Source organism: Gavia stellata, chromosome 22 (genome assembly GCF_030936135.1).
Source record: "Gavia stellata isolate bGavSte3 chromosome 22, bGavSte3.hap2, whole genome shotgun sequence".
NCBI lineage: Eukaryota > Metazoa > Chordata > Aves > Gaviiformes > Gaviidae > Gavia > Gavia stellata.
This window is the reverse complement of record NC_082615.1, coordinates 1,088,393-1,115,308: the sequence shown is the minus strand read 5'-3', so window position 1 is coordinate 1,115,308 and position 26,916 is coordinate 1,088,393. Positions and strand designations below refer to the sequence as shown.

General features: G+C 48.8%; 1 protein-coding gene across 2 annotated transcripts in view; it reads right to left on the bottom strand.

The window, feature by feature from the left end:
- Positions 1-26,916, bottom strand: part of MAP2K4 (mitogen-activated protein kinase kinase 4) — a 105,400-nt gene that overhangs the window by 9,504 nt on the left and 68,980 nt on the right. For both annotated transcript variants that reach the window (XM_059828128.1, XM_059828127.1), the window contains 3 exons: positions 16,352-16,471; positions 12,786-12,837; positions 12,227-12,354 (listed from right to left, as the gene is read on the bottom strand). In XM_059828128.1, coding sequence (XP_059684111.1) covers positions 12,227-12,354; positions 12,786-12,837; positions 16,352-16,471 — 300 coding nt within the window. The remainder of the gene's footprint in view (positions 1-12,226; positions 12,355-12,785; positions 12,838-16,351; positions 16,472-26,916) is intronic.

Genomic DNA, 26,916 nt, shown 5'->3' with positions numbered 1-26,916 from the left:
TGGATGACTTCAGTCTTTCCATATTGGGTACACCATATCAACAGACTACCAAATCAGCTAATAAGGAATTAATATCTAATATAAGCATCCATTCCTTTAAATATGGGGAACAGAAATGTAATGACAATTTCTCCACAATTTTGTAGCTGAGACAGTGGAGAAAGTATGTGAAAACAGTAAGAGAGGTGAGGATCTGAATGGAAAATGCGTATTCCCAGTCCCTGCTACTTGCTTATTTGATGGAAGGATAGTTTGATAAGCAGTGAACATTCAGGATGTGGATGCTCTTGGATGTTTCAGGAGGTTATTGGATGTTTCAGTAAGAAGCAAAACATCTCAAGGAGGAGCCCATGGGTAAGCATTGGCTCACACAGGCTCAGAAAGGACAAGAGGAGCTCAGACTTATAAATCAAAGCTATCCTCTGCTCGGAAGTAACACGTGGAATAACATCACCTAATGGGTACAAAAAAAGTCAGAATGCTCTCAGTGATATATTTCTGTGAACAGTCCAAAATATTCATGAGAAAGCAAATGGAAAATGCCAGCAGTAAGAAGGTGGATAGAAGAACATGGTATCAACAACAGACCAGCATTAGATGTGGCATGGCAGGCACCTCCTGTCCCCTCGTACAGAAGGTTACAAGCTGAAAAGAAGTTTCCAGGGACTCTCATCAATCATGCTGAGTGATGCTGCATCTACCCTGCCCTGTCTCAATGCCACAGGCAGCAGGATGGACCTGCCCCCCCCTCAACAGCCTTGTTTGCCTACGGCCCCCACACAGCCCCTCCAGCATTCCTGAGTCTCGGGCCCCAGAACAGCCAGACTCTATCAGCCCAGCGGCACGCCCGGTACCACGCTGCTGTGACAGCAGCCCTGCAACACCAGTTCTGCCTTCCCTCTGTGCAAAGCTGTCATTGCATCCTCTTGCCTCCAACCCCCCTTGCCAGAGGCTGGTGGCTCCTCCTGCCTCCTTGGTTCCAGCAGCCAGCAGCAAGGGTGGGTGTGAAGCACATCAAGATATCCCTCCCCTGTCCCTCAGGCACAACAACATTGTGGCCAGCAGGCTGAGGGAGGGAATTATCCCCCCCTGCTCTGGTCTCGTGAGACCCACTTGGAGCACTGCATCCAGCTCTGGGGTCCCCAGCACGGGAAAGACATGGACCTGTTAGAGTGGGTCCAGAGGAGGGCCACCAAAATGATCCGAGGGCTGGAACACCTCTCCTATGAAGAAAGGCTGAGACAGTTGGGGTTGTTCAGCCTGGAGAAGAGAAGGCTCTGAGAAGACCTTATTCTGGCCTTTCAATATATGAAGGGGGCTTATAAGAAAGACAGAGGAAGACTTTTTACCAGGGCCTGTAGTGACAGGACAAGGGACAACGGTTTTAAACTGAAAGAGGGTAGATTTAGGTGGGACATAAGGAAGAAATTGTTTACCATGAGAGTGGTGAGACACTGGAACAGGTTGCCCAGAGAAGCTGTGGATGCCCCATCACTGGAAGTGTTCACAGTCAGGTTGGATGGGCCATTGAGCAACCTGATCTAGGGAGTAGCGGGGGGGCTGGACTAGGTGATCTTTGAAGGTCCCTTCCAGCCCAAACCATTCTGAGGTTCTATGGTTCTCTGATTCTATCAATTCTACCTGTGCTACAGGCCACTATGGACCACTGCCCCACAGTGAGGCGGCGCCGGGGGCATGGCTGCTACCCATGCCAGGCCATAAGCATTTTGGCAATAGAAGATGAATTCTGCAGCTGGCAGGTACCTTCCCACCACGAAAATCAGATTCACTTCACAGGAGCAAGGACCACCCTGTGACAACAGACTGTCTCTTTAGTCCCCCACACACCACCCTGGGGCACGCTGCCCATACGACAGACACGGGTGTGCTGGAACGGCGGTGGGTGGCCCAGCCCTGCACACTGCTGGGGACACATCATGACGTCTGGAGGCTGCCAACAGGGACCAGCCAGCACAGGGCCACATAAAATTATGGGGATGCTGCTCTTGCCAGTGCCGGGACTCCCCCACTGCAGATCCACAGGGATGTGCCGCAGCAGAGTAGAGCACTCAGAGACTGCAGAAGGTGGCCTGGCTTTCCATGCAGCACAGCGAATTATGGGACTGCACGGAGAGCAGGTATTCTGGGCAGGGCGTGAAGGCTGTGCATTACAGGGACTGCCTGCTTCCCCGACTGAGCAGAGCGCAAAGGGAGCAGCAGCGACTTGGCCCTAGGCCGTGATGGCACAGTTAAAGGGAAAGCGGGATAGACCAAAATAAATCCCATCTAAATACAGAGCAGAAAGAATCCTGGGAATTTTCCATGTAGATGACATGGGAGCAATTAACACCAGCGAAGGAAGAGTCAGCATGTCACACTCTGGGGACCTGGAACAAGGGCTGCAGACAAAGCCCGGCTTGTGCCAGGTGTCCTTCTAATGCCACGTGCAAGTGAGGAAAGGAAATGGCTGAGGTGGAGACCCACCACTGGATGTGCTGATGGTGCGAAGAGGCAGGGTATGAATGCATCAAAGAAGCGTGCAGGCTGCCACAGGGCTTCTCTCCATTTCAGTGTCCACCTAAGCACCAGCATCTTGACTGAAAAACGAGCAGAAGTGGGCAGCACAGATCCGCCCTCTCCTCCAAACCCCCAGCTAAGCAAACACAAGCAGTTCGGGGTGTGACACAAGGACAGATGCGCACTAGGCTCCCTGCAGTCTTCAGCTGTTTCATGTTGCTAAAGAGCAAAGTAGCATTTCTGGGAAAACCAGAAGCTCAGATATGGATTTTCACTGGTTATATAATCAGGGAATTTTATCCCACATGCACTGCAAATTCAAAACTGCCTACATAGCATGTACATTAAAAACTCTTATTTGCTATTTAGGCCAATGCATCCCTAAACTAAAAGAAAATAAAAGGTTACCAGGAGCAAAGAACGACTAGAAAGAGCTAAATTTTTGCAACACAAAAAGCAGAACAAAATCTACACGATACAAAATCTCCTTCTGCTCCAACCACAGGAGCAGACAGATTAAAGATGAAAGCTGCCAGCCTCCATTGGAGACTATCTTCTCGCACTAAAAAACACATGAAAAGAAGTCCAGCGACCTCCCTGGTTTTGGCCAATGGTGGGAGCAAGGTAAAGCACGGCACATCTGGAAACAGGGCTGTGTGGGCTGCAGCTGCAGTGTCATCTGCGCCAAATTCAGCTGCAAACCACACAGTGAGCTACAAGCCAGGGCAGCCAGAGTTAACAAACCTTCGTTGCTCTGACACAAGCTGGATACAAGTCTCGCACGCAAGAGCCGCGGCTCCCTAGCACACCATTCTGCTGCTGTGTTAACCAAAATACCACATGTGTATTTGTTTAGAGACGCTCAAGACAAAAATGCCGCCTCCCCCACGGTGCTGACCCATTACCGTGGCTTTCTCGTTTGGGCAGCGGTGCCCTGCAAGGGGCTCAGCAAGTGCTCGCAGAGAGAAGCATCTGTCACTGCCCGAGTGACTCGGCTCTCAGGGCCAACTCCAAACCGCAGCCACAGCACGAGGGGAGCAACGTCTCTGAAGAGCTGCCTGCAGGGTTGTGCAACAGCAATGGAAACCATCTTTAGGACCATAAATAACTAGTTTGGGAAAGTCTTCTGCTGTTCAGTAAAGGAAAATGTTGTCACTCACTTTTCGCATTGCTGTATTTCTCAAGAATATTCCTACAGTGAAAAGCAAGTTGTTCTTCCTTCAGGGCTCTCCCCTGCACGGGCCTCTCACACACTCAACCAGAGCACGGAGCAATGGCCAGCGTCAGCGTCACAGCACGGCCCAGGCTGGGACACAAGCGGTGGGCACAAAGCAGGGCAGGCGAGGAGGCACTGACTCGCTGAGCTCTCAGACCTGCTTCTCCTGTCTCCTCCTCCTCCAGAGTGTGAGGATGCTGCGTGCAGCTCTGTCTCATCTGCTCCCTGAGACCTCCAAACATTTTATTCCTGCGAGCCCCTTCCCTGACTTCTCTACAGGGCTGGGCTGGCAGTTCACACCCCGTAAGGTTGAGGAAGAGCCTGACCACTCGCCTCCCCAGGAGATGCTCACCACCATCCCTGTGGACATGACCACCATCTCCCAGAAAAGAGGCAGTCCTTCTCTGTGAGGTGACTGTCCTCAGGGGAACTTGCCGTGCTGGTTCTCGAGCAGACCTCGGTGCCCAAGCTGCAGCCCTACAGTAGGTGCTGGAGCTCCAAACAGATGTGAACATCCATCCACTCCTCCTGGCCGGTGTTACTGCTCTGCTCTACGGGAAGTTTCAGAGGGTTTCCCTTAGGGGACACCGACCTCCCTTAGATAACAGTGATCTCCCTTTGGTGACACCAAATTCTTCTACTGGCTGCTAAAGAGGTGAGGTGTCTAATTTCACGTGCATCTTGATTTTTATGTGCAGCGAAGCCTTATAAGCTTTCTGGATCTCCTCCTGGGCACGTAGGAGCTCACAGAAGGTGACCTCAGTGCTGCAAAAGCCTCAGCCTAAGAGCACAAATGTGAGTCATTCACACGAGCAAGTGAGGCACCACAGTCACACTGTGCCGGGTAAAGTCTTTTCTACGGTCCTACCCCTCCTCTCCAGTACTAGGTGACCGATGGAAAAGCTGTTAACACTTTTGTCTTCTCTGGGCCCGTATTGCAGCACCAATCGCTACAGGGGTCATGCAGCACCCTCTGCAGCAGCCCACCCTGGTTGCAGGAGGAGACACAGCTCCTCAGTCAGGGTGTGATGCAGAAGAGCAAAGGGCACACAGCGTGATGGGTGGAAGAGCTGACAGGGAAGTGGAAAACATGAGTTCTTCTGTCTTTGCTGGCTAGGTGGACGTGCGGCTTTCCCCTGCTCCTCAGTCTACCACCTCTAGGATAGCAGCAGTAACACTGTCTCTGTGTGCACCACTTCTATACCTATATAGGAGTATCGTCCGAAAATACTTCAGCCAAAATATTCATCCCTGCTTGGACTTTTGAATTCAGACATTCCTTCCAAAATCCCCTCTGTTCTTTGATTTCCTGTCCCTCCCCCTCGCCCAGGTCAGCCATGAAGCCTGCGGCTGCACAGAGATTATCAGCAGAGATCATGTTTCTAGAGAATGGCCTTTCCTCCCCTCCTATTTCCTTTATATATTTACTCTGAGAGAATGTTTCATTTAAAAACTTCTCCAGCAGCATTTTCCAGGTGGAGACGCTGGTTTCCGTTCACATGGGATTACCATCCCCTCCCAGCTGGCTTTCCTAACAGCGTTTGAATTCCTCACTCTCAACAGCAGAAAGATCGCAGGAAAGTGATGGACTGGTGGATGGGGGACACTTGCTAGGCACAGAAAGATTGGCAGGAACATTAATGAAGGCAACTAGGTCCCATTGGGCTTGGCACAGCATATTCTCGATGACCTTATTCATCTTGTTAAAAAGGTAAATGTGGGGCTTTAATAAACTTGCCCTAGTGCAGTGCGTTGTCTGGACTGCAACGAAATCAAACATCAATAATTTGCATTAGTAAATGGCTTCACTGTTAGACTTCAGAGTGTAACTGTTGTTAAAAGGACTCTATGGAGTGGGAAAGACAGGATTTATAATGGGACCTCAAATGTGACCTTCCTTGGCCTACCACTGATAATAGCCAAGAAAATATACAATTAGTGTTGCTAAATTCTGCATATTATAAAAATACTACTAGCGTAATAAATAAGGGTTCCTGAAGAACTAGTGTGATTTGTGTGTTTGGTAAGCTGGGCTCTGGCTGGATGCTGACTCACTCAAACAGACACAGAAAAAGCAGCACTCTGGGCTGACAGACAGGCTCCTAGAAAAGGACAGGAGAGCATGAAATCCCAGAGGAGCATCATGATTAACGGCGTGCAGCTGGGGCGACGCACTAGGAACCGCTGCTCTTATTATATACTCCGCAGGTGGCACAAACACTGGAAGTTTGCTCAATTTCAGGCTCTGTTTGTAAAAGGATGCTAAAAACTGGGGGGGTTATAGTACAGCCATAAAATATAATCCAATCTACCTTAAGGGCATAAGCTGCTCAGTTGCTAATCTCCTCAAAGAAAAGCTTAAGAGGTGACTACATCAGAGTCAGAAAGTACCTACTGGGGAAAGAGGCTGTTGCAAGTCCTTAATTCTGCAAACGAAGTAGAAACAAGAGTCCACAGCCATCCGTTAAAACAAGACTTACTCATACTACGAAGATGGTATTAGGAGCATAATTAATGACCAGGATAACTTCATGGGCACCATGGTAGATTCTCCAGCACTTGAAGAGGCATCTTTAACACAGGACTTTGGAGGTCTTCTCCGTCTGGTGTTGTTTTGGAAGGCCACCCTCCAGTAGCCCAGAGCTTGATGCATCCCCTCAATGCCATTCCCACCACTGCTTCCAAGAACTGTATTAGATTAACAGGGCTAAGCTCTGGAGAGGCAGCAGTTTTGGAGGGCTGTAAGGCACCGTTTCAGCCCTGCTAAGTAACTTTGTCACAGAACCTCACGGAGGGCCTGCAATTTTGGTGGGGATGCCCTAGAATTCCTTAAGTAGTTAGTTACAAAAGACTGAATTGCAGGGAGCCCATGTATTTTTCCACAGCCTTAATGCCTAACCAACAGGCAAGCTTTCAGACACACTGAAAAGGAAAGGAGTCCAGCAGGAAGCACTGCAAGGGGATGGCTTCTGATCCTAGAGCACTCTATGATGCAGCAGAGAAAGGGAACAAAGAGAGGGTGTCTGCAGATGAAGTTACATACATTCTAACCAGAAATCAAGCATAACAAAACGCAGATGGTCATCAGCAAAGGTAAGTCATTGTGTGGCAGCTCAGAGAGGGCCAGGCTGGAGTCACTAGCAGTTTGAGCCTTTAAACCTGGTTTCTCTTTCTCAAAGATCTCTTCCATTCAACCAGAAGCTGTTGGTCTGGACACAGGATCAGGAGGCTTCCCCAGCTGCGTTCAATGGGCTGTCCTTCTGGCCTCGTCACCCATGAAAGTTTGCACCTGCAAAGAACAACCCTCACCCCCAGGTCCAGTCCTGACCCCGATCCTTCCCGTATTATAGGAAATAGGAGCTTTTGCACTCCACGAACGCCTTAACAAGGTGGTGTGCCCTGCTCCTGCCATGGCCCTTGTGCCCTTCCTGCTCCACCATCGAGGGCCACACAGCATGGAAGGGACGGAGGAGGTGGAGGCCAAACTCGGTTGCACCCAGATGGCAATGCCAGGGTAGCTGCCAGGGGAAGCTGGTACTGCTGAGCAGCGCCAGTAGCCCCCCAGCCTGCGCTGAGAGTGTGGCAGGCGTGCAGGGCACTCCCGCCCTTGGTAGAAAAAGCCTCGGCACAGGGTTGGAGAGTTCCCCTGCAAATCCCCGTGGGTCCTCCTGAGCAGAATCCCCCCCCAGCCTCACCCGCGCAAGCGGCGAAAGCCAAACAGGCTCAGGGAGGACAGGGGGCTCACACCTGCGGACCTGGGACCTGCACAACCCTTCGCTCCCTCTCCCCACACCTGCCCTAAGGAGCCTTGCCCATCCCTCTCTGCCTCTTCACTGCCCTGCTGATCATGTTCTGCTATTTGCAGCTTCCAGTTAGCCTTCTTGTAGCTAATCACAGCAGTGGGGTCTACCCTGGGCCGCCCCAGCACAGCCAGCCGCTCCCCACGCAGAGCAAACCCACAGCAAGCAGGAGCTGCCTGCTGTTTCCAGCTGAACCTCCAACGCCTCCTGAGGGCAACTGTCTCCTAAACCTGTCTTTTAGGCACTTCCCACGTAAATCCTGGTGGCCAGAATGACTTTTCTCTGCCTTTTAATATTATCCTCAACAAAACTCACATCCTGCCCGCAATACTTCTGGCCAAGCGGTCTGCTTACGCAGGCAGCTGCTGACACGTTTCCCCAGGTTTATATAAACTGCCTGTGCAGATGAGCATCTAACCGGGTGAGGAGGAAAATCCCTTCCCACCGCACGCCCGGGAGGACGGGGGTGGAAGTGCCGACACACAGACAGGAGCTCAGCCCTGCAGCGGAGCCGCTCGGCATGGGCTCTGCACCGCGTGATGTAAGGAGCTAAGTTTGGACAGGAGAAGTCCCACGCTGGGCGAACCTCACGGACGATTTTAGCCAGTGAATGAGTAAGCGGAGGTTATGTTCTCAGCCGAAACCCCTGAAGCACGTGGGTGACAGCAGCAGCACGCGAGCTGGGAGAGCTGCGCTCAGAGCTCAGGCATCTCCCCCGGCATTCGCTACGCCGCAGGCAGCAGAGCCTGGATTCAGTCTGCGCTGCTCGCAGAGGGATGGTGCCACATGTCTCCCAGTCTCCTCCCAAATATGTTTTGTCAGTCATAAAAATTATGGCTGGGTGCCAAGTTTCAGAGGGAAAAAAAAAGAAAAAAAAAAGAAAACCAGAAGTCCAACACACAGCAATATTCAGGACCATCCAAGAGGATTTTAGCTGCATGAATTCAAACCAACAGCCTGCCCGTTCAGACAAATGAATGACTGAGCCCGATGAAAACTTGGGCATCGGGTCAGGAATGCGAAGCCCAAACAGAGGCTCTTGATGCAGTTCTGCTTGGGTAAAGGATTCAGAGAGCTCCTGCATCCCCAGAGCCTCTCCCTCTATGTGTGCAGGGAGGCAGGGGAGCAGGGCTCAGAGTCGTCACTGTCACCTGCCTTGGGAATTTTTCCTTTTCCATGCATGGCCTGAACTCTGCAAAAGCCATCTGAGTGCAGGGACACAGCCTCCACCCGGCCCTGGACGCCAATGCCAGCAGCGATTGCCCGTCTTCGCCGGGGAGAAATGAGGAGCGGGAAACACATCCCAAGTGCTGGTCTGGAGCAGCGCTGCAGCGGCAGGGCTCTGCGCTGGCCCTCTATTCGCACACAGGCAGGGACAAGCAGAAGCGTGTTTGCTGGGACACAGGTCATGCATTAGCACCAAGAAGGCTGCTCTGCACCCCCCGGCACCGTGCATCCCCTTGCCCACCCTCTCGTCTTGACAACTCCTCAGGGAGAGCCGAGTGGGCAGGAGGGTGGGCGAAGCGGCGTAGGGCACTGGCACTGGGGCACAGCCACAGCTTGCAGCAGGCAGCTCCCAGGTGACCTGGGAAAAGGACCTGAGGGACCAAGGACACGTGTGACACCACCAAACGCTGCCCCTGGAGAGGTCCCAAATGAGCAGGGCAGGGCAGGACATCCATCTTCACGATGGCTGGGTCCTCCCCTACCTAAACCAGGCGCTTCCAGTCTCATCCCTCCTCTCTGACACAGAAACTGGGTTCACTTGAGCATTAAGGCGGCAAAAGCAGTAATGCCACAAAGACCACCAGCTTCAGCATGGCCCCTGTCCCACCCAAACCAGCAGCACCCACCGCAGCGGGAGGCAACGCAGGGATTGCCAGGGAGCAGCAGGCAGGGAGGAGCAGGGACCGGCCGGGAGCAATCTCACCCCCAGTCACTGCTGGTTTAAGGCTGCCGTGAGCACATCGCAAAACCTCACCTAGAGCAAAGGCACCAGGCACTGCACAGGTCTCGGGAGGGCTCTCTGGGGGCAGGCTGCTGCCTGGGGCAGCACAGGGGCTCTGCCTTTGCTTGCTTTCTTTCAGAGAACACAAGGCACCAACAGGTACGCCTTTACTTCAATATAACAATCGCAGGGGAATTTAAAGCCAAAAGCAAAACAACTTCTCCAGCACTGGTAGCTCCAAGGCTGATACGCTGCTTTCTGTGACAGCTCTAACAATTTTGGTTAAACCACACAGCACTTGCTTAGCAGCTGGACGTTGCTCCTGCTGCCTAATCAGACTGCACGCAGTCAAACTGGCCGACATCCAATGTTATTGTTATCAACGGCTATTTGGGGACCCAGCTCCAGTGAACACGGTGTTATCAGGTTCCTTCGGTGGGCAAGTGCTCATGCTACAAGAATTACTGCAAGTGCCACTGGCCAAGTGGGCCTTGCAGAGCAACATGCTCTCATCGTCAGGGAGCAACATCCAGCAGCCCTTATAAGACCCACCCTGGCTGAACATAGTCACATTATTTTGCACAAACAATAGTCCCCTATTTTGCACCAAAAAAAATAATAATTTCCTTTTGGAAGGAGTGTGTCTGGGCCTGACTCCCTCACAGGTATATTCAGGTTTGATCACAGCATCACTACAGCCATCAGCCTCTGCTGGCTTGGAGAAAGACCTGGAGATGTGCCTGCATGCTGGGGGCATCTCCCCATTTCCCAGGCTTCTCAGTACGTGGAAATGCTCATGTACTTGGAGAGGAGTCACTGAGTCTGGAGAGCAGAAGGGAAGAGGCCAGCCGTCTCCCACACCGCTTGCCAGCTGCTGGCTCGTCCCACAAACCACGTACCATGCTAAGGCTCTTAAAATCACAAACTGAACTGAAACACTTTTGCTCACTTAAAAATCCAGCAGAGTCTGGAGCTGGGGAGGGAGATGCACAAAGCGCAGAGTGGATATGCACAGACAGGGAGGAAAGACAAGGGGCTATCGGAAGTACCCACACACTCAAGTCCCAGGGGAAATGAAGCAGCACAGCTATTTACAGACATGCCAGTAGCTGTCACGTCGTAACTAAACCAACAGCCTGTGCAAAGCTAACCATCTAACCACGGTTTTAAGAAAAAGTGGGAACATGAATTCCTGTAATTATAGCCCACTGAACTTGGGAGGGGCAAAGGAGTGAGCAATGTTTCAAGAGCCCTATTTACAGACCTGATACACACCTCAGAGGATAGGGAAAAGTCAACCACAGTCATAACTCCACAGAGCGATGCTATCAGAGTTGCCTGCGGTCTGACATGCAAATACCCAGCCTCGGGTCAGACTAGCTCCGACTGCATGGGCTCCTGTGTCCTCCTGGGGCACCTCTCTTTGCTGCTGCCCTCAGCATCCCACACCCACCAACACAACAAACTGGGCAGCTCTGACTGATCCTCTTCCCTGCGGGGAGCTCCATGCACTTGCCAAAAGTGCTCAGAGTGGAGACGTGCCTCTGCCCTCTCTCCAGCCTCACAAGGTCTTTATTTAAACAAACTGCCCCGTTCTGCCCCATTTCACTATGTTATGTAGCTTGGGGGCTTGCATACACTTTGTTGTACCACAGCACTGGTCTCCAATAACAGATCTCATCTATAATCTTCTTTCCAGCTCGTTGAGTAACTAGTTCTGCTATGAGGACAGTGAACAGAAAAGGTCAAACGCTCCGAAACTCAGACTCTCTGCTTGCACAGATCAGGATCGGGGCAGACAGGTTTTGCCTTGGACACCATCATCAGACAAAAGCCATATGAGAGTCATTACCTGGACCAGATGGGCACTGTACCTTAAGAGAGAAATTTTCCTTTTTTGTTTCCTTGGTGGTAGGTAAGAGAGTTCAGAAAACAGTATTTTTCAGCATATAGAGCCATAAAATAATTAATGAGAGTTCAACACAGCCACTGAAATTAAAGTTACGTTGACAGCAGCAGACGCACAGCTCCCCGCGTAAGGCACCTTCAGCTCATGTGAAACCGAGATGCATTTTCAAAGCAGCCCGATGCACAGAACTGTTTAAACCTCTCAGGCAGCTTCGAAAATCACCACCACAGCTTTTCTCCCTGGGAGGGGGAGGGAAGCAAACAAGCAGGACAGACTCCCAGGAGCCACAGCTCAGCCCAAGCGATTTCCACGCAGCTGCTCTGCTACCCCTGCTCTCCAGAATCACATTCTCCTGGAATTAAGTTATGGCACACTTTGGAATTAAAGTGGTTTGTAAAAATCACTATAATTCTGCTCTGCAGTAACTCCTGTGAAATGATCTTACCGTAGCAAATGGATTTCTTGCAGACCAAGAAAACCCTGCACCCAGACAGCACAGCCTCCCCTGTGCGCTGTTTGTTTTGGAGCGTGAGCGGGCGCTGCTGGAAGGCACAGAGAAGCTCTCCGCTCCAGCGCCGCAGCACTGGCAGCAGCAGAGGAACCCAGCAAAAAAAGGGAATTTGGTCACTTTGCCACAGCCTGGATGCCTTTGCTGATGCTGCCAGCAGCAGTGCTCAATCCAGAGCTCGGTTTCATCTGGGAAGGGGGTGCTCATCCCATGGGAAACGGGTTGACACTTCAGTCAGACTTCTGAGCCAGGCTTGCAGAAGGAGGGTAAGATCCTGCACAGCCCACGGGCATGCCAGCTCCCCGCTGCCAGGCTCACCCCCACTCACCGCCATGTACGGCCGGCACCCTGCATCTCGCGTTTTGGCAATGGAGTCCACAAGCTGTCCGCTAATGCCGAAGTCACAGAGTTTAATATTTCCATTTCTGTCCAGAAGAATATTGGAAGGTTTGATGTCTGCAAGGGAAAGAAATTTTAAACCGTAAGGCACGGTTGGAGGTTTCAATTTCAAGAAGAGCAGCTGCAGAGAATTGACACCGGCAGTGCCGTGCAATCACCATCGTCCCTTGGCATGGGGCGGGCAGGCGGCGACTGGATGCGCTCACCGCTGCTGAGGATCCTGACCGGGAGCAAGAGGAGATGGAGCCAGTCCCAAAGAAGCCACGTGCCCAGAGGCAGAGGCAAACACCCAACCACCTTGAAATCATGCTTTTACGGAAAACCACAGACCGAAGGGGCAATGAAAGAGCCACTGAGGCCACACTTGTGCAAAACCTGTCCTCACACCCGCCGTAGTACACATGCTAATTACACTTCGACTTGAAGCAAAGGCCACTTAAAATCCTTGCAATTATTTTTGTAGGCAAGAAGAAAAGACATGAACTCACCTCTGTGAATGATTTTCAAGTTTTCTTTTAAGTGGTTTAGTGCTTTCACAGTCTAGGAAAGAAAAACAGATGAAAAATAAGCAAATGTTGCAAGATTCTTGCGATTATTAAACTCTTAGAGCTCCAAGAAGGGGGGGGGAAACATTTAATATGTTAAGATAGCAATGCTGTGATATGCCATGTAATAAAAGCATTTTTCTCCCAATCTTTCCTGCAAACAGAAGGTGATACAAGAGAGGGCGCGTGCTTAAGTAAACACATACCACTTGTTGTAACCTGGAAAGATCACACTCTGGGAGAGGGGAGCAAGAGGTGAAGTCAAGCAATTTCTAATGTTAATTATCTTGAGTAATAACTTATTTCAAGCCCTATGCTGTAATTTTTCAGTAGTTAACAACTGTTCCCATTCCACTGGCTGAGCAGCAGCAGTGTGGGAAGCAGCAGAGAAGGCTGTTCTGATTTAACCATTCACCATTAAATGGAAGAGACACTTAGGGAGCCTGATTTCACAGGACTATTTAAAAAACCCCTGAAAGTTCACGATTTTAATTAATTTTGCTTCTACTGAAAAAACCAATGGCCAAAAGACTGCCTTGAAGGTGATGGAAAGAGGGTGTTCATGTTGTGCTGCAAAGCGCTCTGAAACTGTGCGACTGTAAGGATGAAGTCTTGCACCGAGGAACAACTCCCAGAAGAATGACCCTTCCTGCTCACACAACCCCACGTTCAAGCGTTTAGGTAATTAAAAGCCCTGGCAGGCTCTGGGGCAGCTGAAGTTCTGTCTCCTCCTCGCTGCCCACCTTGCTCCTCCAGTGCAGGTTTCTGCTCTGGCAGCAGAAGTTACTACATCTCTCTGAACAACAAAGCATCAACTGATTTGTAGGCAGGTCCACAGTGGAATGAGACTGGATAGCCTCCTTGGACCTGAGCTTCAGCAAGACAGGACAACCTCAAGTTGCGCCAGGGGAGGTTCAGGCTGGACATTAGGAAGAAAGTGGTGAAGCACTGGACCAGGCTGCCCAGGGAGGTGGTGGAGTCACCATCACTGGAGGTGTTCAAGGAGTGTGTGGACGTGGCACTGCGGGACCTGGTTTAGTGGGCACGGTGGTGTTAGTTGATGGTTGGACTTGATGATCTTACAGGACTTTTCCAACCGTAGTGATTCTGTGATTCTGTGAAGAGAAATCCCAGCTGACCCTGCCAGAAGCTTCTGCCCCCACCCTCAGGCGGGTGAAGCAGAAGCTCACAGCTCTTCAACCTGGGGTAAAAGAGCTCTAACATGAAATGAAGGGTAGTTGGTGGAGCACAGCAAGCTGTGAGCGCATACCCCGCCTGCACATGATGGGGCTACCAGAGCAGTGCGCACGTAGACCTCCTGGACCTGAAAGCCCTTGAGGTCTAAGATACCCAGGGCCAGTATTCTCATACCAGAGTTATTAATTGCCGTTCCTCCTCTGTTTTCTAGGAAAACAAGGACAGAAACAAACCTCAGACCACAAGGTCTAGTCAGAACCTGTCTCAGTTCCTAAAGCCAGTCTGTGCAGAGGACCTCCCTCAGGAGCTGCTGGGGCTGGGCTGCCTTCAGGTGCCACGTGAAGGAAGGAGAGCAGTGGTTGATGAGCAGCCCACAACCTCCTGCACAGCGCAGCTGGGCTTCACATCCCCAGATCTGTTGCGGGTCACGGATCTGGTATGGAAAATTTTAGCTTACTCAGTCTATCCCTCACTTCCAGGTCAGAAACATCCAAGGTGGCCATTTCCCTGGCTAGGAGTTAAAGTTCTGGTGCGCTTTCACAGCATGCTGTCTGCATAGGGTAAGTAGAGAAACTCCCTTTGAGAGTTTCAAAACTCATCTCAAGTCTTTGTTCAAACTATCTTCATCGGGAAAACACCCTGCAAGGTCTGTCTGAGCCAAAATGTGGGCCAGCATGCCTCCAATACCCTGCAAACCCTAGAGAAAGGATCTCCTTTTCATTCCCCCACAGAATTACATGTAACTCCAAGCAGACTACCCTGGAAGGACAGACCTTACCCAGTCATCTCTTGTCTACGTCTCAAGCCTTGCTTTGGCCAGTAATACATGTAGTTGGCTGGTGGTACGGCGATACATTCCATGGGCTGCAGAACAGCCATTGGCTGCCTTTGATGATAGCATTTTCAGTCTTGGCTATAAACATCTAAACACATGACAGTATCAGAGCTGTCAAGGCAGCCTGTTAGCTGTAAGAAGTGGCAGCAGGTCCAGATAGGCTCAACATTTTGTAAAGATGCCCCTAAGAAGAGTGACGATGGCTTTCTCCCAAGATCAGGCACTGAGCAGAATTTACCCATCTCCTTTCAAGAGGTCACGGTTTGCGACTCGCTGAGCACCTCCCCATCGCTCTGACAGCTGAGGACACCAGCTTACTGTGGCATTTACATGCTGAAGCCAATACAGAGGCAGTTTGGCCATCTGTCACCAACACAGCATGGCTCCAGCGTTCGCTCACATTTCCCCTGCCATTGCTCTTGAACGGTGCTTCACTTCTGCAGCCTTTCGTCTTCCAGCAGCCTCACTGAACTAATTCATTTGGCTCAGCCTTGAATTTTTATTGGGCCGGGGCTTCCAAGTTAAGTCAAGAAAACATCAAGAAGGTTCTCCACCTGCTGAAGACGCACCTGTACTTTTGAGAGCCTTTGCACAAGGCTGCTCGAGGTGTCTCTGAACTGGAGTGGCCCAGCATCCACTGCAGAAAGCCAATGGACCTGACAGATCTTTACAGGCAGCAGCGGGACAGAGGTTTCGGGATACCTTTCAACACCCCTTCCTCTACAGCCCAAAACCAAAAGTTTGTTTTGCAGGGCCAAAACTTGCCCTTGTGTTTAGACAACTAAGGGTTCATTTTGGCACAGCTAAGGATAATTTTACAGGGCTCCTTAAAGGGAGACAGTGGGCTCTGTGTAGCAGGGCTGCACTCGGATACCCTGGGTGGTATCCATCTCACTTCACTTCACCACCTAAGGCACCACAAGATGGGAACTCAGCTCCCATACAGAGGCAGCAACCTCGCCCCACTGACTCGAGAGTGAGCATCAGCAACTTACTGAGACCAGACCCTTACTCTCAAATAGTTTGGTGGGGTTCACATGTCCCGGCTATAAATGCCCAGTCCCTTGTTCCCTTTACAAACAAGGGAAGGGGAGACAGCTCATCTATTTTAGGCACCTTCCTGGGGATGAGACGACCTGTGCCTGATGATGCCACCACCACTGCACATGAAGTGATCTCTGAGGAGGGGGCCAGTGCCTATGCTGGCGGTTCCGATGTTCAAGCAGACAGAGCAGGAGGCTGGTCCTGGGGTCTCTTTATGAACGGATTACAGGCCCCAGAACCTGCTTTTCCATCATGCAATATGCTATGGGAAAGTCAGAATATACTCAAGGATCATTAAAACCATGGTGAAATACAACAGTGGCAGTTCTGCTGCATGCAGATCAACCAGCTTTCTCACAAGCGAGTGAAAGAGATCTGAATTTTTTACATCAGCTTCAAAAACACATACAAAGAAGTTTAACAAAATACTCACAGCTAAAGTGATTTTGCCTAGGATTTCTTCTGGAATAACATCATCTAATACACTATATACATATTTGTAAAACTTATCAAACGAGGTAGACATGAGCTCCATACAGATCCAACAGTCACCCTGGAAAGAGAAAAGAATCTGTGTTACTGTCAAGCAAAAACAAGAAACAAAAACCCAGAGAGCATAAAGAGATCCCTTGAATCCAATAAAACACATTAACAGCAACATGGGTTTGACAGGAAGGACGGAATTGATCTTGATTAATTTTAGGAATGGAACACTCGCCCTATACATACCTCTCCTCCACTCCACCAGCAGAGGAATCTAGCTGACCAGCTCAGACCTGACATTACATTTTAGATGCCTGAACCTAGGTGAATCCAGGTCTCAAAAACTGTTTGGCTCTCCAGAAGGCTGCAGGCACAATGAGACATGAGCATGCACAGTAAGACTAAAAAAAACCCATTCAGTTGATGACAACCCCGCAGAGGACGGAAGACATTTCATACAACATTCAGAGATAGCATCTAAGCAAGACAAAACAAAAATAGATGTAAGTGTATGGGGGGTTTTGTTGATCTGCATCCTACAGTTGAACAATTTAAATGCAGAAAATTGTAAAACATATTAGTGTCTGTTTTAAACCAATTTAAGCTTAACTATTATAGGAGAATAACACGTCTTTTTATCAAACTGTCTCCTAAGATCTGTAAATCGACCTGCTCACAATGGATTCGCTGGGGATGCGAAATGGATCTCCGCAGTCTAGAAGGACTTCATCTTTTGTTTTAGTATGTATCTACCATATGGTGATGGACAGCTTAGCCATGGGTTGATCTTAGTTACTTCAATTTTTTTGAACATTTTATCTCCAGTTGAGGACAACAGAAAGCTTTGCGTGAGCTATTTCTGTAGACTCTCATGCACTTCAGGCAACTCTTCTTTGCTAGAAATACTAAAACACTAGAACTAGACCTGTCCTCACCAGAAACGACACACTCATGCCTATCTTCTCCACGCTGCATCACAATGAGTGTCCAAACTCCATTAGCTGTCAAAAGCTAAGTGCAGAACGGAGTTGATTAGTCTGGATGTCTCATCCTGGTTAAATACCACCCAAAACACTTGTGTAAGGAGCAGCAGCTTGTGCAAGTAGTGCTGCCCTGGGCTGCCTGGGTGGTTATGACTAAGCTGCACACTCCTGTGATGTTAAGACGCAAGAAATAGAAGAGACACTTCCCCAAGTAATTATCCAACAGAAGGTAGATTTTTCCCGACCAGACAAAACACAAACCAACCAAACTCTATGTTAATACATGGAAATGAAATTACAAAAAAACCCTAGGGCATGGACATGCTGGAGATGTGGCAAAGGCCCGTGCTCCCATCCCGCACACCCAAGTCACTTCTGTTTGAAGCAATCTCCTGGTGCTCATGAGAGCCAGGAACAATTCTCAATTTATATTTAGATGATGGAAAAGCTTGTAGAGCCACAGGTTTTAAGGCCAAAAGGGCTTTTCTGCTACTCAGAATGACATCCTGTGAAACACAAGCCAAGGAACTGCATCCGCCAAGATGCCTTCAGTCCAAATGCTTAGTTTAGCGGGAACAGAAGTGCCCAGCAAAGGTGTTGTCAAACACTGCACGCTCGTATCAGCAGAGGCAGCGGTGCCACCCAGCTTGGTCTTGGGCTGCTCACACACATGCAAGGCTGTTTTCAGCAATACAGACAGCAAACTGCCAGGAAGCGTCCCACGTGCCACCAGTGTTACGGATGCTGCTGCTGCTTCAGTGACAGTGAATCCATCACCGTCTCCTGCCAAAGGAGGGATGTTGCCTCTGAGAGGAATAAAATAGACTAGACTATTTCAGTTGCAATAGACCTAAAACGACCATCTAGTCCAACTGCCTGACCAATTCAGCGCTGACCAAAAGTTAAAGCATGTTAAGGGCACTGTCCAAATGCCTTTTAAACACTGACAGGCTTGGAGCATCGACCACCTCTCTAGGAAGCCTGTTCCGGTGTTTGACCACCCTCTCAGTAAAGAAATGCTTCCTAATGTCTAGCCTAAACACCTCCCCTGGCACAGCTTTGAACCGTTCCTATGTGTCCTATCATGATACCAGGGAGAATAGATCAGCACCTCCCTCTCCCCTCCTCAGGAAGGTGTAGGGAGCAATAAGGTCGCCCCTCAGTCTCCTTTTCTCCAAACTAGACAAGCCCAAAGTTCTCAGTTGCTCCTCATAGGACATGCCTTCCAGTCCTTTCACCAGCTTTGTTGCCCTCCTCTGGACGCATTCAAAGACCTTAACGTCCTTCTTAAATTATGGGGCCCAGAACTGCACACTGTATTCAAGGTGAGGCTGCACCAACGCTGAATACAGCGGGATAATCTCCTCTTTTGACTGGCGGGTTATAATAGAGAGAGCATCTCCCTTCTGAAAAAGGGAGGTCTGCTTTCCTAGGAAGGGCTGAGCTCCCAGCAAGGAAGAAGACTGCAGGTTCAGAGCCAGGGGCAGCCCCATTTTATGCTGCTCATTTGGCACCAGCATTTTTACATCAGCGCAGGGCGGAGCAGTAGCGAATGTCACTCACCCAAGGGAAATGGCTGCTACAAGCCTGAGCCCAGAAAACATGCATTTCACTCAAAACAAAGCAGAAGGGACTGATCAAAAAGGTGCTGTGCCAGACACAGAAGCAGAGACACCACAGTGAAAGAGGCAAGTGCAACGCAGGGGGAAGAGGACACAACCGGTGTTTCAGAAGGCATGGAAAAAGGTGAGCTCAGGCTGTTGGAGGACGGAAGATTGGCTATGGATGAATTTGGCTGAGGACCTGTTCAGACTTAAACCGCAGAAATGAAATTAGGCAACACATGCAGAACATTTCCCTTTTCAGCGCTGGCAACGAATGGAAAGTGCAGTTGAGGCACTTCCATATTATCGAGAGTGGCTCAGAGAAAAAGCAACGTGGATCCAGCACTAGTGACCTGCATAAATCAAGTGAAACCGGACCCTTGCAAGCTATCTGTAGTGAAAGCAAACATGGACTTATTCTACTGGCTGCAGGATCATTCAAAACATTGCTTCTGTTTTGACCAGCTTTATATAAAAAATTGGTACTGCGCTGTATTCCTGTGTTACTGTACCGAGACTGCAGGGGATTGGATTTGTTCAAGAATACCGCAATATTACTGACCGCCTGCAGCTTTGTATTTATGTCCAATCTCACCAATATTGTGAGCGTCTTCAGTCACCCAGGTTACAACGGCTGGTTGCACAGCAAAAGCAAACTGAAGTGACACAACAGGCAACCTTATTAGAGCCATTATCGTAACAAAAGCTTCACAATATACTTTGTGCATCTGCGGTGTTGCGATGTGTGTGTGAACACTCAAACAAGTACAATAAATTGTTATGCAATGTTAATTTAAGCATAAAAAAACCCTGTACATGATCAAAAGCATCAGGGAAGACTTGGTTAACTTGGTCTCCTAAAGTATATGCCATATAGAAAACCTGGATGTGGGCATTTATTGATCTGGTAATATAAAAATCTACCTGATCAACATGAATTCATGTCAGCAAGATCAATGAAAAAGGATGACCGACCTTTGCAATCATGCAGCTTCGTTAAGACTGGTAGCAAGATTCAAAACTCTACAGGTTCTTATCTCTTTCTGGGACTTGAAAGGACTTACCTATTAGCAAAGTTGATGAATTTTACTGAGAACAAAAAGGAAGACTGGCAGAGACGACTGGGTACCGGTCACCCAGCCCCCTTTCTGATCAAATACAAAAAAGTGCTGATTTGCATGGGAAAGTTCTGCTTCATCGTGAATTGTGAGGACAAAACCATCTTAAAGTTTCTCTTTAATTTATGCTCTTAGGTCAGGTTGATTTCTGATTATAAAATGATGAAAGAAGCATTTAAATTTTCTCTTCCTGTTAAAGCTATTCTTCCAAATAACACATTTTAGTCCTTATTGGGTATTAAACTACCAGATACTAATGCACATCTTGCAGGCGTTCCAAAAAATGTCCAGGAACACCTTGTGCATTTCATTCAAAATATTGCTGCCCATCTCCAGGACATACACAAAAACTGCTTAACCAGCAACTGGGATGCTTCAGCTTCTCACTGCAGAGTCCTAAGTTCCCAGTTGACAACCAAGCATGTCACAAAGATGCCACCCAGCCGGGGCCACCCAGCTGGAATGCAGCTTGGCAGAAAAGGACTTGGGAGTCCTGGTGGACACCAAGTTGAGCATGAGCCAGCAATGCGCCCTTGCTGCGAAGAAGGCTAACGGTACCCTGGCTGAATTAGGCAAAACATTGCCATCAGATCGAGGGAGGCGATCCTTCCCCTCAACTCAGCACTGGTGAGTCCATACCTGGAGTGCTGTGTCCAGTGCTGGGTTCCCCAGCACAAGAGGGACATGGTCATACTGGAGAGACTCCAGTAAAGGGTCACTAAGATGACTGAGGGACTGAAGCATCCTTCCCATGAGGAAAGGCTGAAAGAGTCGGGACCGTTCAGCCTGGAGAAGGCTCAGGGGGATCTCATCAATGTACATAAATACCTGAAAGAGGGTGCATAGAGGACGAAGCCAGGCTCTTTTCGGTGGTCCCCAGTGGCAGGACCAGAAGCATTGGGCACAAACTGACACACAGGAGGTTCCCTCTGAATATCAGGAAACACTTTTTCACTGTGAGGATGACTGAGCACTGGCACAGGTTGCCCAGGGAGGCTGTGGAGTCTCCATCCTTGGAGATATTCAACGACTGTTTGGACATGGTCCTGGGCAAGTGGCCCTAGGTGGCCCTGCTTGAGCATGGGAGTTGGACGAGGTGACCTCCAGAGGTCCCTTCCAACATCCACCATTCTGTGATTCTGTGATACCAATACTGAAGGCTTATCACATTAGCACACTGCAGGGAGCGGCCAACTTTTTATGCAAGTCGCATCTACGCTAGTGAGAGAGAATGAAGAATGTCATCATCCTCACATATCCTTACGTAACACAGAGGACACTTTTCCTATGGACCAGGGAGTGATCATGGGGACAGATGTCTTGAGTAATGCCAACACAGCCAAAGATTTCCACAGAAGTAGGGTGTTGTGCATCAATAGCAAAGAGAGCAAACACCTTATATCAACTGACCAAGGATATGTTCACAATTCACACCAACGTCAGCTCTGTGCTATTGACACATCCATACTAGCTCTTCTCTCGTACCTGCAGAAGCTCTCCATGGGCTAATTTACCTGGCTTCCCAGGCATGTTTTGCAACTTGCAATGAATTTTTCATTGAATAATTTTATCAACTATTGAGCTTGTTGGTTTAAACTTGGCTTGGTTACACTGGCACTGTGTAGGAGTCACTGCTGAGATCCCACGTCAGACAAGGCTTTTTTCCTCTTCCCCTTTTGAGAAGAAAAGTGAAAGGAACAGTTACTTTGAAACAGCAATTAGTGTGATCATGATAACTAACCAAACATTCCCAGCCTTACAGGTACTGTCTCAAACTAGATTAGCCATAAAGCTTCCAGCAGACAGACATGCAAGAAAAGAAGATTTTTTTTTTTCTCAGACCTAAAAAGCCTCCAAAACAGCAACACTCAGGGCAAAAGTCTCAGGGTTGCCCAACCCAACACTCCTCTCTTCTCACTAGGAGAAAGTGACTCAAGTGAAATCTTTGCAAAAATCCTAGCAATTATCTTTTTTTCTCCCCCACCTAGCAAGTACTACTTGGAGAGGTAACAAACAGACACAAGGAACCAGACCCTCTTCAATACAGCATCTCTGATGCATGACATGGATAGCTCTGTGTGCCTTTACAGGAGTCAGGGCTCTCACTGGTGCAGTACGGAGAAACCAACTGGCTTCATGGGGCCAGGGCAAACCTCACGGAGTTCAACAAGGCCAAGTGCAAGATCCTGCACCTGGGTTGGTGCACTCACCAGTATAAATAAGGACTGGAGGATGAATGGATTGAGAGCAGCCCTGCAGAGAAGGACTTGGGGATAATGGTGGATGAAAAATCGGACATGAGCTGGTAATGTGCGCTTGCAGCCCAGAAAGCCAACCGTACCCTGGGCTGCATCAAAAGAAGCATGGCCAGCAGGTCGAGGGAGGGGATTGTCCCCCCCTGCTCTGGTCTCGTGAGACCCACTTGGAGCACTGCATCCAGCTCTGGGGTCCCCAGCACGGGAAAGACATGGACCTGTTAGAGTGGGTCCAGAGGAGGCCACCAAAATGATCCAAGGGCTGGAACACCTCTCCTATGAAGAAAGGCTGAGAGAGTTGGGGTTGTTCAGCCTGGAGAAGAGAAGGCTCTGGGAAGACCTTATTGCAGCCTTTCAATATATAAAATGAGCTTATAAGAAAGATGGAAATGGACTTTTTACCAGACCCTGTAGTGACAGGACAAGGGGCACCAGCTTTAAAATGAAAAAGGATTTAGATTGAACATAAGGAAGAAATTGTTTATGATGAGGGTGGTGAGACACTGGAACAGGTTGCCCAGAGAGGCTGTGGATGCCCCATCAGTGGAAGTTGGACAGGGCTTTGAGTAACCTGACCTAGTGAAAGATGTTCCTGCTCACAGCAGGGGGGTTGGACTCAATGATCTTCAAAGGCCCCTTCCAACCCAAACCATTCTATAATTCAATGACTGAATGATTCATCAGCCACCGAATCCCTTCTATAGCCAGTGGTACAACTACCCCTTCTGCACCTTCCTCCAAGCCTTTCTCTTTCTGATTCTCTTCATTCTCCAGCTTTGACTAGATGCAACTTTCTTCTCTCTTGTGTTAAGCAGTCAGGCTGTGGACATGAAAACCATTTCAACTGCCACACATTACAATGTCAGTGCTCAGGGATTCTTTCTGTTATTGAAAAAAAAAAATAAAATTTCTGCCTAGGATCCTTAGAGAATCAAGTAATAGCACAGTCCACTCAATAGCTGCACTAACAGAATGAAGGATGCTGTGACATCACGAGGAGGTGCAACACAGTGACATGAAGGTCACAGCTTCATCATCAAGAGCAGGAGTGAGCAGAGCGCTGTCCCATGGAGGACCTGACTCCATCACGTGCGCTATCTGGCGTCAATGCAATGAAGCCCCTTACTCCACGCAACGGCTGAAACGCTGTCTTCTACTTTTTCAGCTTTGTTCCTGTTTCATTAAATAAGCAATTTAATCTCACCTAATGGGTGCCGATAAACTCAAGCAAAGTCCCGTACCCAGCAATCAACTTGTAGTTTTTGCATTGTTACACATTACATTATATACGCAGACAATAACAGAAGGCCATCCCATATGATTGAAGAACAAGAAGCAAAGAATACGTGTTAAGATGCTGCCTGCTGAGGGACAAGCAGGACAAGTTCCCAGAGAAGACCTTCCCCATTGGAAAATGCTTGCTGAACAAGTGAGAAAGAATACAACTAGGGGAAAATATTTGTGTAGTATTTTTAGCCTTTACAAATCAAACTTTTCATACTCATGGAGGCTGCCACAGTACCTTGCCTGTTTACAGTTACTTTCCTAATTGCAAGCTGGGATACTTGTCTGTCTTCAAAATAAGTCCTTGAACAGTTTTGTCCAACTTGGTTTAGTACTCCCACTCCCCAAACTGTCAAGATCCAAGAGCTTAGCTCTGGTTCTCCGTATCAACAGCTCACTCTTCCAGAAAGGCTACCTGCCTTCCAAAAGAGCCCAGCTGCCCTGCTGCTGTTCCTGAAGCTGCTATAAAATCTTCCTGTCAATCATCTGAATGTGAGAGCTGCCTACTCAACATTTAAGCTCCTCTAAAGAGGCTCAAATTAAAGTCTTCCACCTTTTAGGAGCAGGCAGAAGACTTCCTATCTGTAGCTCCATCCATCCCTGGAGAATCTGAATCCTGGCACAGAGCAGGTGGTCCCAAGAGGCCTTTTGGAACTTCCTTCCTTCCTTTTCACCTTGAAACGCTGGAACAAAGAGCTTTCTTAATACATGTTTTGCTGTAGGACTTCCTGAGAGAGGTTCAGTCTTTAGTAACATCCCCTGTGCTCTTATACTCCAGGGGACATGCAGCAGTGACCTGGATCGTTCACAGTTACTTGGGAACAGATCTGCTAAGCAGAGCAGGGGGGTGAGACAGGTTCAAACATACTGGTGAAATTCTTTTTTTCCCTTTCTGTGCTTCTCTGCTGTCATAGTTTCCTAGCTTTAAAGGATGCAGTATGACAAGACAGAAAACCTTATACAAGAATACCAGCTCACCCTGTGTACCTTTGAGGAATGTGACTTGGCACATCATGTTGGCAGTAAGGGTCTGAGGAGAGGAGAAGGTTGCTTTCATCTCAGAAGCAAATACCACTGATGCTGAGGGTGGGAGAAAAGGGGATCCCAGGGACCAACATGATATAATGCTATATAACGATATAAGAGTGACCTTACTGAAACCTTTCCCAGATGGAGCACCCAAGGAGCCCTGTCTGGCTGAAGAGGGACAGGATTTTTTGACAAGACAAAGGGTGCAGCAGAAGCCAGGCTAACATTTGGGTGCTGATCAAGGTAGGTTTTTATACTATTTATGTATTTATACTTACATCCCACGACGTGCCTAGAGCTGCAGAGAGGTGACAGGCTCGCACAGCTCTGAACATGTTGCTCATCAGCATCTGGCAAGATACTGTCTTACCCAGAGACTTTTCTTTATAACAGCTGACAGCCTTATCATTTGTATTTCAGCAAAGCTGGAACTATTCAGCCAAGGCTGAGGCTCCACACTTGGTAGGAGCTTGTACTGTGTGAACACAGACAACCCCTCCGGGTCCAATACGGCTTCATGTTTAAACAGGTAAGAAAAAGCAGAGCATGGGAAAAGGAAGGATTATTATCCTTATTTTAGAGACTGAGATTTAAAGCCAGAGGACTGACCTGGCAAAATTACAGAGGCAGACTCTCTAGAAGCAGGAATTGAATATTCAGTCCCAGTTTTGGGGTTTAACTACAACATTGACCCTCCTTCTCTAACAGTTTCCCAGTAAAGCCCCAAAAGACTCTGCACAGGCTGCTATGCCTGATAATATGCAAAGATGACTAGCAGCCACTAGGTCTCTATTTTCCTTCTTCCTTTGAGTAGGCATACTGGATTTGTGCTGAACTAGGGGAAAACAGGCAAGGCTACAAGTCTATGCCCCTACATTGTGCCAGCTTCAACACCAGAGCAGCTACAGGAGGGGGAATAATCCACACCTGCAGGAGAGCTGCAGGAGCTGCTGCTGTCTGGAGGAAGGGGATGCAGTAGTCAGGTTTTGACATTCATCTTCTCCAAAACTCTTGTTCTTGCGAATGGACCAAACGCTTGCAATCCCATGCTGCTCACCGGTGCTATATTCCTCTTCTCGTGTCTGTACTGAACAGACTCAGCTCAGACTGATGAATGGCCTCCAACCACGGCACAGGACTGTCCGGGCTGCATGGAGAAGGCCAGCTTCCCAACTGGTTTTACTGGTCATTCGAAGTTAGATGCCAATGGGAGTGCCTGGGCAAAGCACAAGGAGATAGAAGGATACCTTCTGTGGCCCTGCAGCATAATATCTACCTTAAATTACAATAAGTAGATGCTAAAACAGTCACAAATGTGCAGTGATTAACATCATATTTCTGGCCATGAACAGCTGAAGTATGTCAGGATTAGCTGTGGTCAGCTGACATAGCTTTCAATGCTCTAATTCTGTTCTTCACTTGGAAGCGGTCATGGAAGCATCACATTGAATAACCCACTCCACAGCACATGCTATCTACGTGCATAAAAGGGCCAAGCAAAATTACAGCCCCTAGCCTAGCTATTGTAGATATTGCTCCTTTCAAGAACAGTCATGCAATTTTGGTCTCTGTCCCAAAAGGACAGAGGAGAACTGGAAAAGATGCAAAGAACAGCAAGAAAGATGATCAAAGGTCTGGAAGGGGTTCCATGTTTGACACAGGCTGGCACTTATCATGCTCAGTAAAACATGACGGAGGGGGAATATGGCAACTGTCCATAAAATCCTCAGCAGCCTGGAGAGGATGGATAAAGATCAACTGCTTACCGCCTCTTCAAATACCAAAACTAGGGGAAGCGCTAGGGACATCACTCAAAACAGCAGGATGAAAGTTCAACATGAATCAAGGTGATGGGCCCTCAAATGAGGGGTGGACAACCAAGGGAAGTGCCTCTCAGGGAGCAACATGGATAAAAAACCGTACATGTATTCAAAGGGAAACTGAACGCTTTTGTGGAAAAGAAATCCAGTCAGACTCCCTCAGCACAAAGACAGCACATCTAGCTCAGAAGACACTCAGCTGCATATGATGAAGGCTATGGCAAAGTATCACACATGCTTCTGCAAGCAGGTCCTGTGGGCCATTGCCAGAGACAGAACACCCCACTAGGACTTTTGGTCTGCCCCAGCATGGTGACCCTTACATAACTGCAGGTACAAACCACTTCAAGGCAGATGCATGTCAGTCCGGGCTCTGGCACAGCCCGGATACATACATACATACATATATACATACATACATA